Source organism: Fukomys damarensis, unplaced genomic scaffold, assembly GCF_012274545.1.
Source record: "Fukomys damarensis isolate Sample0158 unplaced genomic scaffold, DMR_v1.0_HiC HiC_scaffold_16, whole genome shotgun sequence".
NCBI classification, from domain to species: Eukaryota; Metazoa; Chordata; class Mammalia; order Rodentia; family Bathyergidae; genus Fukomys; species Fukomys damarensis.
Window position 1 is genome coordinate 89,397,772 of NW_022900928.1, and position 14,427 is coordinate 89,412,198.

The 14,427-nt window shown below is 51.8% G+C and overlaps 1 protein-coding gene across 4 annotated transcripts in view; it reads right to left on the minus strand.

The window, feature by feature from the left end:
* Nucleotides 1-1,280: 1,280 nt before the first annotated feature.
* Znf783 (zinc finger family member 783) overlaps nucleotides 1,281-14,427 on the minus strand; it is a 17,184-nt gene continuing 4,037 nt past the window's right edge. The window contains exons 1-7 of one of the 4 annotated variants that reach the window (XM_010638605.3): nucleotides 14,197-14,222; nucleotides 11,225-11,626; nucleotides 11,013-11,139; nucleotides 10,751-10,879; nucleotides 6,606-6,725; nucleotides 5,995-6,099; nucleotides 1,282-4,698 (exon numbers count right to left, since the gene is read on the minus strand). In XM_010638605.3, the coding sequence (XP_010636907.1) occupies nucleotides 3,956-4,698; nucleotides 5,995-6,099; nucleotides 6,606-6,725; nucleotides 10,751-10,879; nucleotides 11,013-11,139; nucleotides 11,225-11,605 (1,605 nt within the window). In that variant the 5' untranslated portion in view covers nucleotides 11,606-11,626; nucleotides 14,197-14,222 and the 3' untranslated portion in view covers nucleotides 1,282-3,955. Of the gene's footprint in view, nucleotides 4,699-5,994; nucleotides 6,100-6,605; nucleotides 6,726-10,750; nucleotides 10,880-11,012; nucleotides 11,140-11,224; nucleotides 11,627-14,196; nucleotides 14,223-14,427 lie in introns of those variants that run through there. The other 3 variants (XM_010638608.3, XM_010638606.3, XM_010638607.3) reach the window with 3 other exon arrangements.

The following is a 14,427-nucleotide window of genomic DNA, read 5'->3' on the forward strand; positions in this document are numbered from 1 at the left end:
CAGCCTGCTATCTCCTGGTGTGTTTCTTCCTGTGCAGACACAGCTGGTTCCCTGGACCCAGGTGTCTCACTGGCAGCCCTTGGGGTAGTCCCTGCACTAGGAGGCCAGGCCTATGGAAGTCTCCCAGAACTTGACTCAACACCTGTCCTGACACTGGAATCATATGCAGTTGGGGGTGAGGCCATCATAGCTCCCCTGCCTCCTGGATGGTGCTGTAAACAAAGTGCACTAAACATACAGAAAAGCTCTTAGGGTGCAGGACACTACCACATTACCACTGTGCTATTCAAAATAAATATTTGGAGGGGCCAGGGGTTTAGCTCAGTGGTGCTGCACCTGCCTTATAAGCACAAGGTCCTGAGTTTGATTTCCAGTACCCACCCCAATTTTTTTAGAGATAGGGGAGCAGAAGGGGACATAAAAATTAAGATGTGTTATATATGTGTACCAACTCCCCATGAGTAATGTATATCATTATGTACTGCAAACATGTACTAATAAAAATTAAAATTAAAAAGAAACAAATATAACAGAATGTACCAATAGCAAGAACATGTTGTGAAACATAGACTGTGAGTTTCCCCAAGACCTCTCTCAAACCAGGGCTCAGCAGGGCTGAGGATTTAGCTCAGTGGTTTGGTGGCCTGCCTCACAAGTGCAAGGACCAAAGTTCAGTCCCCTGTACCAAAAAAAAAAAAAAAAAAAAAAAAAACAGGGCTCAGCAAAGGGTCCCCAAGTCATCAGATATCAGTGTCTTCCTTCTTCCTCTTAAAGCATGATGGCTCCATCCACAGTCCGCCCTCTGACCCATATGACTTGTGACCAGAAGGAGGAAAATACTGTACAGTCTTCAGTTAGAGGCAAACGCCACATCTCCTGGCAATGCTGACACAAATGTGACATCCAACAACATCTACAAGCACGGCAAACCTCAACTCTTCAGTTAGCCAGCCATGGACTCATCGAACCCAAAGCAGAAACATTAACCAGAAGTCCTTTGTGACACAGATCCCCTCCCTGCAGCATGAGGGACCTGAGGAATCTTAGACAACCGTGGGCAGGCACCAGGACTCAGCCTGACCTGAGTCATAGCTCAAGTCTGCGGGATCATCACAGGTCTCAGGCAGGGAGGAGAGGCTGGCCCCAAAGGACACCAACACCCAGACTAGAGTAAATGCCTCCCCATACTGTGACCCCATCCTCAGCTTGGAAAATGGGGGTGAGAGTAGGTAGGCAGCTGTCTGAGATCCAGGACAAGGAGCCCAGTCTCTGCAGTGAGGATGCCAATAATACATGTCCACACCAGGACCCACAGAACTGGCCCACAGGACTCGGGGCAAGCAGAGAAGTCCAATCTCCTGGTTCTGTGGATAGGGACTGTGACCAAGCATGGGGACAGGACTTCCCGTGTGGCTTTAGCGTCCTCGTCCTCAACCTCTCCTCAACACCCACACCCTGGCTGAGCCCTGGTTCCAGGAGTTGTAGGGCAAATTTGGGACGTGGCTGCAGGTCTCCACGTCCTTCACAGGGCTGGCCTTACTGAAACTGCGGCGGCCTCAGCTGTGACCCTGCGCTGCTCCCAGGTCCGGGACACAAAGGTCTACAAGCACCGAGGATGGTGACAGCCAAGTGGAGCATGGTGGCCAGCAGCACAGAACTGCAGAACACGCCCCCAGCTTAATTCGACTCCTGATCCGGTGAGCGGGAAGCGCCATTCCACACCTCCAACTCCTGATTGGCCCTCTCTCCGGAAGTCCAGGCCATGCGACAGTCTCGGCCTGCAGGTGCTATAGCTGTGGGAAGTCCAGCCGTGACCGTCCTCTCCTGCCCTCTACCTACTGTAGCGTAGGAACCAGATCACTTGCACGCACTCGTTTATATCAGCTTGTTTATTGAGCACCGAGTAGGACTGGAGACTGCCACCTTCACAGTTCCTTACAGAGGTTGTGGCCCAACCATTTCTTGTTTTGCAGATGGGGGAACCCAAGCTGAGGTCCAGAGCAGGGGAGAGGGAATCTAACCTGCTAATTGTGGAAGAGAGACAGAGAGAGGAGGGAGAAGGAGAGGCAGAGGCAGACAGACCAGGTGTGGTGCAAACTTAATCCCAGGCCTTGGGGACTAAGGCAGGAGGATGGCTGCAAGTTCCAGGCTAGCCTGAACTACATAGCAAGATCCTGTCCCCAAAAAACAAAACAAAACCAAAACCAACCAAAAATGAGGAGCCTGAGCTTCCTGCTTAAATACAGCTTAAGCGACTGTATTTACAGGGGTGTTTGGAAAAGCAGACCTGGCCCCAAGCAGTTCATAGCCCAGAGATGCCTCCTGAACACCCCAGACTGGCTTGTGCAACTGAGAGTTGGTTGAGCTCTGAGCATACTTCCAGTCCTAGCATTTGGTGACTGCAGATCTGACTCTAGGGCCCAGACAAGGACAAGTGGGACCCACAGTGCAGGAGGGTGAGGCCTCCCTGGGAGTGCAGTGAACAGCCACAGACCTGTGTGCTTCTCCCCCAAGGAATGACATCCATGTTAACACCTGGCCCCACTGGCAAGGGTCAGAAGGGCAACAGGAAGTGGCACAGTAAGGAACCAGACACTCAGGAGCAGGCCAGACAAGACAGCGAGCTGCCAGCAAGGCTGGTGGCTCACTGTGGCTTTAGACCCCTGGCGCCTGTCTGGTCTGCATGCAACACCAAGGTGGCATAATTACAAGGCAAGACAAATGAGCCTTTCTTAAGACCCCTCTGTAAGTCCTAACACCATGGCCTCAGCTTCCTGGGATTGAGTCTGTGCTTCGGTAAAAGGGAGCCTAGGGCACAAGTCCCATGGCAAGTCCAACTCCCTGAACCTGGTGCAGCTCTGCTGTCCAGAAGAGAAAGGCCCTTCTCAAAGGATTCCTCCTAGGTGGAAAGGGCTGGCCACCAACACAGACCAGAAAGAAGGCTCTGAGTTCAGAAGGAGGGACTTTGTGCCATGCTCTTACATGCGACACGGATAACACTGAGGGGAGGAAGGTGGCACTGGGACCGACACTCTCTCAGACAAGGAATGTGGGCCCTGAGATGGCTGAATGGGTCTCCCAGACCTCCTTGCCCAATGTGGCCCCAAAGTGCAGGCGGATGGCCACCTCTCCCAGGTGAGGGGCCCCTCTTGGGGTAGGTCTTCTGAGGCTCACCCTGCACCTGCTCCGACAATCTTCCAGGCTCGTCAATGGACCCCACACATCCAGGAACCCAGAGACCCTGGGAGGGTGGGGGGCTCATCCCTCTCCTGGCTCAACTGACAGTAAGAGGAAGTAACAGGTGAGACTGCCCTGTGGGGGAAGCCTAGGAGGCCCCAGAGCCACCATGGGCAGAGAAACCCACCTGGGGAGACCCCCTATTTCCAGGACAGCCACAGGCCTCCCACCAAAGCCCACAGCAGTCTGTACTCAGCTCCTCTTCTCATCTTGCAGGAGCTCTTGGTCCCATTTACAACTCCAAGAAATGCTTGCAAAAATACTAGGAAAGCTCCATAAGAGGAAGAGTCTCAAAGTCACAAAGTAGAAAATACAAATTCTCCTCAGGCCATCCGTACACTCTGCTGCTTTTCACAAGGCCACAGGCAGACTGTGCAGTCATTCCTTGTCCCTTGAGGTCTCTATGGTCTCCTCCTGCACAGGTCCAACCTGTGGTCCTCCTGACTCTGGTACCAGCCAAAGGCCCTTCCAAAAGCCACACCCCATACATGCAAAGGAATAAGAGAGGAATGTAGTAAAGCTAGTAGTGACCAACTTGGGAAATGGAGGCACCTTGTCATACACATACGTTGTTCCCAAGAGGGCTGCTGCTTCTCATCTGAATAAAAAATAAGTCTCTCCAAAGCCATCTTCAAATGAGGGACCAGTGTGAGGCACAGAGGAAGGACCCAGAGAGAGGGTGCTCAGAGAGCCCAGGGTGGCCAGCAGGCCCCTGGGGTCAGCCCTCCTCCATGTGGCCAGGCCCCTGCAGGGGCTCCTGTCCCCGGGTGTGAGTCTTCATGTGGACAGCCAGGTGGTGGTTGCGGTTGAAGGCCCGGCCACACTGGAAGCACTGGTAGGGCCGATGGCCTGTGTGGATGCGCTTGTGGCGAAAGAATTCCGAGGGCCGGCGGAAGGCCTTGCTGCAGTAGGGGCAGGTGAGCCAGCCCTGGCTGTCACCGGTGTGTAGGCGCTGGTGCAGCAGCAGGTTCTTGCGCTGCTGGAAGCAGCACAGGCACTCACTGCAGTGGTACATCTTGGTGGCCGCTGGCCTCTGCCCTGTGAAGGCCTGGTGGGCCAGCATTTGGTGGCCCCTGGGCTCCTGGGGGAGCCAGCAGATAACGGGGCCAGGTGCTGCCACCTCACCTGGCTCCAGGGTAGCATGGCTTCCTCCTCCCTTCTCCTCTGCGTGGCTCCGCTGGTGGATCGTCAGGTTGATCTTAAGGCGAAAGCTCTGCCCACAGTCGGGGCAAGGGAAGGCCCGTTCCCGCCGACGGTGAGGCAGTAGCTGGCGCTGCTCCCCAACGGCCCCTGGTGGCTGGAGCAACATCTGGGTACAACGCTGTGTGAGACCTCCAGTCTGATTCCTGGGCCCCTGCGGGATTCTACACTTGGTCTGGCTTGGAGACTCCAGGAAGAGCTCCTCCAGCATTGTCTCGTCCTCCAATGGAGCTTCTGTCTTAAGGGCCACAGCACTGCCACCTGCAAGGGAATCTGCATTGTCTGAGCCAAGGAAACCAGGCAAGAGCAGTGTGAGTTGCAAAGCCAGGAGCCCAGGACATCCAGGGTCAGACCTGTCAGACGGGCAGGAAGAGGGAGGGAGACCCTGGCCATTGCGGAGACCCTGGCCATTGCGGAGAGGCTGGCAGGACCCAAGAATTCCAATGACAATAGTTACGACTTCTAAAGGACAAGGAGCCTATGGGCCCTGCCTGCTGCCTGGTGACATCAGCAACCCCAGCAGCCCAGAGGACACCACGACTCGTTGTTATGGCTTGTGCTTGGATGTCTCCCCAAAGACTCATGTGGTCCTAGGTAGGGCTTTTTCAGAGGTGGCTGGATCTAGAATGTGTAATGCTGGGATTGATTCATGGTGCAGTGCTAGGCTCAAGGGCACTAGGATTAAGGGTGTGCTACTCGCCCTAGATACCTGGATAAGATAGAAGGGATAGAAAGAAATGTGTCATCCCTCATTGTTTTGCTACTTTCTGCCTACTACCAAAGTGCTTCTCTTCTGCAATGCCTGTCTTCCATGCCACCCTGCCTTGGAGCCAGCCAATTATGGACTGAAACCGCTACAAACTGTGAGCTAAATGAACCTTTCCTCCTTTAACTTTGAGTATTGGGTATTTTGTCTCAGCAATGAGAAAAGTAACTAAGATACCCATGCTGGAAGTCATTCTACCATGTAGCAATTCCACAGAGTGCCCTCTACCTGCCCACGCTGCACCCTGGGGACCATGGCCTATGACTCTCACTGGAGCTCAGTGTGGGCCTCCTATGACTCAGGTGGAACTGAGGCAAGGAGCTTCCGGGATAGGGTCTTGAAAAGCAGGGGCTGAGACAGTGACAGTGGTCACCTGATGTCGCAACAGACCAAGGAGGCAAGGGTCCTGGCACCCCACCAGCAAGCTACACAAAGGGACCTCAGTTTAAATCACAAGCCAACGCACGCAAAGTTTGAGAGACACTAGAAGCTTGAGCTTGGGCCACCTCACTGGCTGCTGTGAAGCAGGAACCAGACCGAGGGAACAGCCTTTCTGTCACCTACAGGCCATGCCTGGCACACACAGCCTGTCTTCAAGCAGGACCTTTCCAACAAGGCTAGGCAGCGCTGTGGAAGCCCAGGACCTGACTGACCTGGTCCTCACAGCCCTCGGGGAACAGCTGGACAGAGAAGGAGCCCTCCAGAGGACGCATCTCACCAGGTGCCCTCACCAGATCCCTGAGCTCTTTCTGGGCTCTGCTGCAGCCACAGCAGCCCCTCCAGTCACTCACCTGGCCCCACACCAGGGAGACTGCCCCTGTGAGGAGAGGCTGGTGGCTTCCCCTCTGTCTCCTCCTGTTTAACTGAGGGCCAAACCCAGTGGCTTGCCAGAGGGCCTGTGAAAGAGAGATGCTGGGTGGCTCGACCCCCTCCCCAGCAGGCCCCAGCTGTGCCCAAGCATCCACCAGGAAAAGGGTCTCCAGGTTCTGGTCTGGAGGGCCTCAGAGGCCACATCCAAACCCACAAGGCCCCAGGCTCACTATTCATCCCTCTGCACCTCACTGACATCCTGACAGCCTCAGGAGGGCAGAGGCCCAGGGCAGAGACACTGTCCTGAACCCCACACGGAGCCCATGCTGACACCCAGGCTGGCAGGGAGGGGAGTGGGGGGTGGGGGTGGGGAGGAATGGGCCTGGGTATCAGGCTAGCAGTGCACAGGAAGGATGGGGCGGGCTGGCCCAGCCAGTGCACGCTGAGACAGCAGGGCTCTGTCCAGATGGCTTCCTGCACAGAAGATGCCTACACTGTAGGCTCCATCCCAGGTGCCCACCCAGCGGCACATCAGCCACCTCCCCTGTCTCCGAGCTTCTAGCACCCACCCGCTGCTGCTGTGCTCACTCACCAGCACCCGACTGTGCAGGGGTCAGCCCTGCTTCCTCATCCTGCTGCTGCACAGGGCCCAGCCTTCCTCTCGCCTCTTCCTGGGCAGGGCTGATAAGCTGCTCTGGACATGGAGTGGGACCTGGAAAAAGCAGATCAGTGACATCCCTCACTGGTCTGCCTGCCAGGTGGCTGGGGGCTCTTTGGCCAAGTGCAAGTCCATGGGGGTCCAAGGATATCAAATCCCAAACAGGGTTTGATGATGAGGTGGCTTCCTCACTCTCTAGCAGCTGGATTCTACCTACAGCCTCCCTGTAGAGGTTTCTGCACAGCACCATGAGGACCAGACGGCTCAGCACACCACTCTCCATAGCATCACGGAGCCCAGTGGTGTGGCAGAAAACCGATACTGCAGTTGTGGCCTGTGGTCTGGACATCTCCCAAGGTAAAGCATTGTGTTGTGTGACAATTATTCACCCTACATGTGTCCTTCTTGCACCCAAGTCGACACAAATGCATGTTCAGGGCCCGTGCCCAGTGAGACTCTAACCACCTGTTTGTCACTGAGGTTTACAGTGATGTCCCAAATTAAGCACAGGCACCAACCCCCACAAGAAACAAAGCCATTCTGTTCTGTTGTCTTTTTGTTTTTGCTACCAGGTATCAAACTCAGGACCTTGTGCTTGCGAGGCAGGCATGGTGCCACTGAGCTAAATCCCTGGCCCTGTTTTGTTGTCTTAACAGATGCTGTCCACTCTGTCAACAGATCAGCTGTGGTTTCACATCGCAGGCCTGGGTGTTTAGAGCAGCCAGATCACCCGGAGAAATCTCTCTCCACACCTGAGTCTGAATTAGGAGGGCTCTGCCTGAACTTCTGGATCCACAGAGCAAGGACTCGTCAGTCCCTCAGCAGCCCTAGCAGACCTGGTGCTCCAGCCAGTGACAACTGCTGCAGTGTCATCAGAGAGGAAGAACAATTGGACTAGGTCTGTGCCTGGTGCTGCTGCTGCTGCTGAGTCTCCTTTCTGAGCAGGGGTACACCTTGGGGTGCACTGTTCTGCACCTGGTGCCAATAGACCTGTCACTGGCTCCCCTGAATGTTACTTCTGTGGGAGGGCTAAGGATGGCTGCTTCAGGAGCAGACCATAAAACTTAGTGATCCTCTTCTGAGTCTTATCTCTGCACCCCTCCTAGATCAGAGAGAGAAATGGTGTTCATCCTCCCAACTCGTCTGCTGTATCACAAGACAGTAAGCCTCAAAACTGAAGCCCAGGGCACAGATAGAAAAAAAAAAGAGACCTCATCAAAACAGCAGATACTGACCATTCAAGAGCCAAGGGTTAGCCAGGCACAGTGGCACACACCTATAATCCCTGAGCTCTGGGAGGCTGAGGCAGGAGAATCCCAAGTTTGATTTTTAGCCTAGGCAACTTAGTGGGACCCTGTCTCAAAATAAAAATCAGGCTGTGGATGTCAGAAGAGTGGAGCACATGGTAATACCTGGAAGTCAGGGCACCCGGGGAGGACAGGGAAGCTCTGTGCCCCCTCATCACACCCAACCAGGTCTTCTACATCCTTAAACAAAGTAGTAGATATACAGCCTATGCTCAGAGAACAAGATAAAGTTCCAGACCTCATGGAGTCAACAGATCAACCAGACCCACTCTAACATTCCAAGAGAAAGAAACAGGACTTGAAGAAACACAGAAATGATTAATACTGATTAAAAAAAAGAAGAAGAAGAATATGCTGTGTTCAGAGAAGACCTAGAAGTAATGCAAAAACTCTAACATGAGCTGGGTGTGATTGTACATGTCTATAAGCCTAGCACTAGAGAGGCTGAGGCAGGAGGATCGCCATTAGTTCGAGGCCAGCCTAGGCTCCATAGTGAATTCAAGGCCAGCCTGAACTACACAGTGAGACTCTGTCTCAAAAAACCAAAACAACAACACAATTCTAACATGCTGTGCTCTCTAAATGCTCTTCCAGACTCAAAGGAATCAAAACTCCATGAAGGGGCAACTAGGGGTGCAGCTTGGCCAGAGAGTACATGCTAAGCATCGCAGGCACCCGTGGCAATAAATAAATAAATGGAAAAAATTTTAGTGTTGGTGCTGGGGACGGATCCCAGGGCCTTTCTCATTCTAGGCAAGCACTCTAGCACTGAGCTATACTCCTAAACCTTTTAATTTTTATAATTTTATTTTGAGAGAAGGTCTCACTGAATAGGCCAGGCTGGCCTCAAACTTATTATCCTCTGGCCTCAGCTTTCCAAGTAGCTGGGGTCACAGATAAATACTACTGTCACATGCCCAGCTCCATGGAGAAATTTTGCTCCTGGTCTGGGGCAGGAAATACATCAGATGAAACTGGCACTTCTCACGGTACCAGAAGCCCCATGTCACACTACAGTGACCTACGGAAAAACCTGGAGAACTTAAGTCTGAAAACAACGGCTGTAAAGGACTGGTACCTATAAAGCATCACAAACCCTGTGAAGTAATAACACCAAAAAAGAAGAGGTGGTGCAAGCAGAGGAAGGGAAGAAAAGAGGGAGGGAGAGTCCTCCCTCACCTTTGGAGGCTTACAAAGTCTTCATTCCGAAATTGAAGAAGGCAAGAACCGGACACCGGTCTGCCTTTTCTGTGTTGCAATTCAGGTTAACTAAAAGGGCTGACCAGGGGAACTTTTTTTGTTTTTTGGGGTTTTTTTAGTACTGAACTCAGGACCTTGTGCTTGTGAGGCAGGTGGCAGAACCACTGAGCTACATCCTCAGTGGAAACTTCTTTATAAAAGATTCTGGCCACCGAGTGCAGAAGTAATGGCAGAATCTCACCATTTCGCTACCATCCATGAAAACAAATTCAGCACAGCTCTCGAATGGCTAATTAATCTCACTAGGCAACAAGTGATGAGGAACTTTGTGAATGGGGGGTGGCACTGACAGTCATAAAATGACAACCACACCTCCTGTGCCCACAGGGACACACAGCACAGCTGCTGAAGTGTCTTGGCAAAAACACTGACCCTAGGTGTACACAGCCTCTATATCCAGTTGGCAGGAAATACAGAAAATAAGAGAGTATGTTAAATGTTATCATGTGAGAAGTAATGGCATTAAACAGAGTAAGATATAATGCTACTAAATATCAATATAAATGGCACTGGGGGTTGGCTGGTCAACTGATGACTAGATAAACCAAGTACAGTATACCTATAAAATGGAATAACATTCAGCCATGAAAAAGAATGGGGCAACCAAATTACAACATGGATACATACTGAAAATATTACGCTGACTGAAAGAAGGCAAGCACAAAAAAAGGTGCTGTATTATAGGATTCTGTTTCTACGAAATGTCAGAATAGGCAAATCCTCAGAAACAGACAGGAGATGAACAGGGACAGAGTGTGACTGCTCAGGGCACTGGAGATTCTTTTGATGGACACGAGGGGTCAATGATGAGACGGTGATGAAGGCTACACTATTCTGAGAATATACCAAAGCCACTGTGTACTTCACAGTGCGTGCACTGTGTGGTGTGTAAATCATGTACCAGGTGAACTCCTGTGGCTGTGGTCATTGTATTGTGGTTCCAGAAAAAGGAAAAAGATGGAGGAGGTGAAGGTGAAAACTGAGGGTCCTCGTCTTGGCGATGATCGTTTAGAGATTCACTGTCCTGGTCTACTTTCATTTATTTTTCAAATCTCATTTTAACAAGTCCCCCCAGGATGCTGACCCGTACCCCCTATAGAGCCCATGCTCCCATGCAAGGAGCAGGCCTCAGCTGTGCCCTGCGCCCAGCCGGAGACACAGGGCCAGTAGCAGGAGGCCAAACTGGGGGCAGTGTGGGACAGGAGGCCCTGCCACCGCCCAGGTGCCAGGAGGTGATGAGGACACAACTGCGCTGTCACCGTAACAGCAGTCAGCCTGCTCACATGAGATGCTCTGGCCTCCTGCGCGACAGCAGCCAGCACAATCCTCAAGACAGCCTCTCACGACTGCCCTTTGCCGGGATGCAAAAACCAATGGCCCCAAGGAAGAGCCCACCGACCACCCTGCCTGAAGTCTGGTGCGGCCTTCCCAGCTCCCAGGTGACTGCACCATCCTCCCGGCTGGGACCACGAGTCACTCTGCCCCGCCACCCCTGCACACGCCCACACTCACCCTGCACCCTGGGGTGCGCCACTGCTTCCCTGCTGCCCTTCTCCTGGCTCCATGGGGCTGTGGGACAGGGACAGGGATCCTCTCCCCTCTCTATCCGGGCGAGGATATCTGGTTTGGAGATGGCATAATCTGCAAAAGGAACAGGGAGGGGATGGAGAAAGGGCTGGGTCCCAGTTACCATGAGCTAAAGAAAGAGGTGCAAAACAAAGAGCCGAGTGTGGAAGGTCACTGGGATGAGGGTGCTCGGCTCTCGCGCCCTCACCCAGGGAGACCAGCGTCTCGTAGTTGCCCCGCATCACGTGTTTGTACAGCTCCTTCTGCCAGTCCTCCAGCTTGCCCCACTCCTGCTCAGAGAAATACACGGCCACATCATCAAAGGTCACAGGTACCTGGAACCACAAGGGTCACACTTGCTCACCCACATGCTGGCTACAGGGCCCTCAGGCTCTGTACCCCAGGACACCCAAAGGCTACCTTGGGGACCTCGCCCTTGCTGCCCGGGGGCAGCCTCAGGATCCAGAAGTTCCGGTTGCGCAGCAGGTTCTCCACGTTCTCCAGCCGCCGCTGTAGCAGCCCGTACTCCTGCAGCAGGGTCCCCAGCACGGCCCACTTGCCCTCCAGCTGGTTGCCAAGCTCCAGAGCAGTCTTCTCACAGTCGGCCAGCTTCTTCTCGGCCGTCCCTGCACGGCCCTCCAGAGCCAGCAAGCGGGCCACGCAGGAGTCCACCTTCTGCTCCACAGCCTGGATGGCAGCCACCACGGTCCACAGGGTGATCTCCGTGGAGTAGAGGTACGAGCTCTTCTTGGCAGCTGGTGGGTGGGACGGACAGGGTGCGGAAGGGTGTTGGTCCCCCATTGGCTTGTCTCTCTCGGCAATCTGCTCACAAGATGAGAAAAGGCACTGACTACCAAAAGTATACAATCAAAACTTCCACCAGGAAACTGAATGACACCAACCCTGACAAAGCCCTTTCCCGGAGCCTTTGGGCCAAAGGATTGAGGCTGGGACATCAGCCAGGAGTGCAGCCCTGGTGACAGGCAACAACGGCTGCCCAATGTGAGCTCGTTCCTCTGAAAAGAAAGAGAGGAAGAGAAGAGCCTAGACGAGCTCCAAACCCTCCTGCACAGGCTGGCCAGCTGGGAAGGATTTTTAATCACCCTTCAATTCACTGCCACACCTACAGAAGGGTGACGAGGACAGTACCTTCGTGACAGCGACACGGGGAAACAAGTAATACAGAAGATGACATAGGGCAGGTAATCCAAATAAGCAAAAATAATCCAAACAAGGGAAATATTAAAACTTCAAACCTGCTAGATATCCGAAACACGGGTTCGTGTTCTCTAAAATCAAAGAATGAATTCTAGGAACAATAGAGTCTAAGAGAAGGAAAGCTTTATTGATAGATAGCTTCTGTCCAAGACAGACAGAGGGGGACCAAAAAGTGGGTTGCCTGCCCAGCCCACTTTTCAAAGTTGTTTTATGGGGAGAAGCCATAAAGTGAGGCAGGTATAAAGTGGGACAAAATTATTCGACCCAGTGGAAAATCACAAGGTGGGCATGTGGTGGAACAAAACCATGATCAACCAGTAAGATTATAAATGCAGTCACTCAGGTGATATTGGCTAATGGGGATCAAAAGGGAAAACAAGTTATAAAAAATTTCTAGAGAGGAAATGGGCTAGGGAGATTGAATATCAATCACTATTTAGAATATCAATCTATGATGTGCATCTCTAGGGGAATTAGGTGAGTGTAGTAATTTTTTTTCTTTTTATAATGTTAACCAGTGAATGTATCTCAATTGTTTTTCTATGCTGAGGGCCCAGCCTTGTCTAACTGCCTTATAACAATTTCTAACTAACTTAGCTATCTGCAGTAACAGGACTGCCTCAGCCTCCCAGAATGCTGGGATATAGGTAGGCATCACCCCATCCAGCTCCTATACCCAACTTTGAAGACAGCTTCCCTCACAGCAGAGGTGCCTAATAACTCCTGAATGGATGATTCAACAGTATTCTTTCAGTAACAGTTACAGAACACCTACCACAGTAAAGCTACAATGGGCAAGCAGAAAAACTGAGGTGGTTTTTCCTTCTTCAAGAGAATAATCCTGCATAGAAATGCAATCAGACCCAGATGTGGTGGTGTACATCTGTAATCCCAGCACTCAGGAGACTGAGGCAGGAGGACTGTCGAAAGTTCAAGGCCAGCCTGGGTTACAAATTGCAACCCTGTCTCAAGAAAAGGCCGGGGATTTAGCTCAGTGGCACTGAGACTGCCTTGAAAGCACAAAGAAAGAAAAGAAAAGAAAAAAAAAAGAAATGCAACGGCTCTACTGCCAAGGATTCAACCAACCCCAGATAAATATATCTGGAAAGAAAAAATTGCACCTGTGCACGTATTTTTTTTCTAAATAGCACAGCATAACATATATGTGGCATTTTCACTGTATGAGGTAGAGATGATTTAGGATTTGGGACATGCACAGGCTATGAACAGATATGGTGCCAGTGGTTTTAACAGCTTCACTCACAAGAGTCAAGGCCAGGTGTGTCCTAGGGGGCTGGGTTCCGAAGGATGGAAAGGAGCAGAAGTAGGATGGTCAGGCCCAGCTATGAGGGCTGGGGATGCCACCTGCACAGCTACAGGAAAGTCTGCCCAACTCCACCAGACCAGGGCCAGAAACTCACAGAAGCCCCAGCCCTTTTCTCTCCCTTGCACTATGGGAACATGTAAGGACACGGAGCAAACTCTTCAACAGGAAAGGAGACTTCATTCTGTTCAAAAAACTCAGGAGCCGGGGCTTTAGTGGTGCCACCACCTGCCTCAGAAGTGCAAGGTCCCAAGTTTGATCCCTGATACCAAAGGGGGGAAAAAGTACCCAGGAAGCTCAAAACAGGGTTCACACCTGTAATCCCAGCACTCTGAGAGACTAAGGCAGGAGGTTGGCAAGTCTGGGCCCAGCCTGGGCAATTTAGTGAGACTCTGTCTCAAAATTTAGAACATAGAAAGGGTTGGGGGCCATGGCTCAGTGTAAAGGCCCTGGGTTCAATCAATAATATTGTCAAAAGAAAAAAAAAAAGTCCAAGAAAAGGAAGATCCCAGAAACTCTACTGATAAGTATTAACAATAGTAGGCACCACTCTTATGGAGCTCTTTACAAGCATTTTTCCAGTATGTCAAAAATGACCAACGGATCCATTAATCCATATGACACTAAAATAAAAATCAATTATCAAAGGATTATTTTTCTCTGAAATGGTCATACTGTATATTTTATTTATTTATTTATTTATTTACTTTTGGTACCGGGGATTGAACTTGGGTCACTTGTGCTTGCAAGGCAGGCCACCGAACCGCTGAGCTAAATCCCCAGCCTCATACTGTATATTTTAAAACCAGTATTCTAAAATTGCTAAAAAGCCGGTCATGGCGGTGCACACCTGTAATCCTGGCACTGGGGAGGCTGAGGCAGGAGGATCTCAGAGTGGGAGGTCAGCCTGCACTACACAAGACGACCCTGTCTCGAAAAATCAAATTGCTAAAGTAATTTCTAAACGGGAGTGGGGGGGGTCTGTTGCAAGTAGAGTCTGGCATTTCCCTCCTAGGTAAGCAGCCCATTAGGTATCTCGGGTGGTTGCCCTGCGGAGTCCTGCCCTGAGCCGCCCGACACC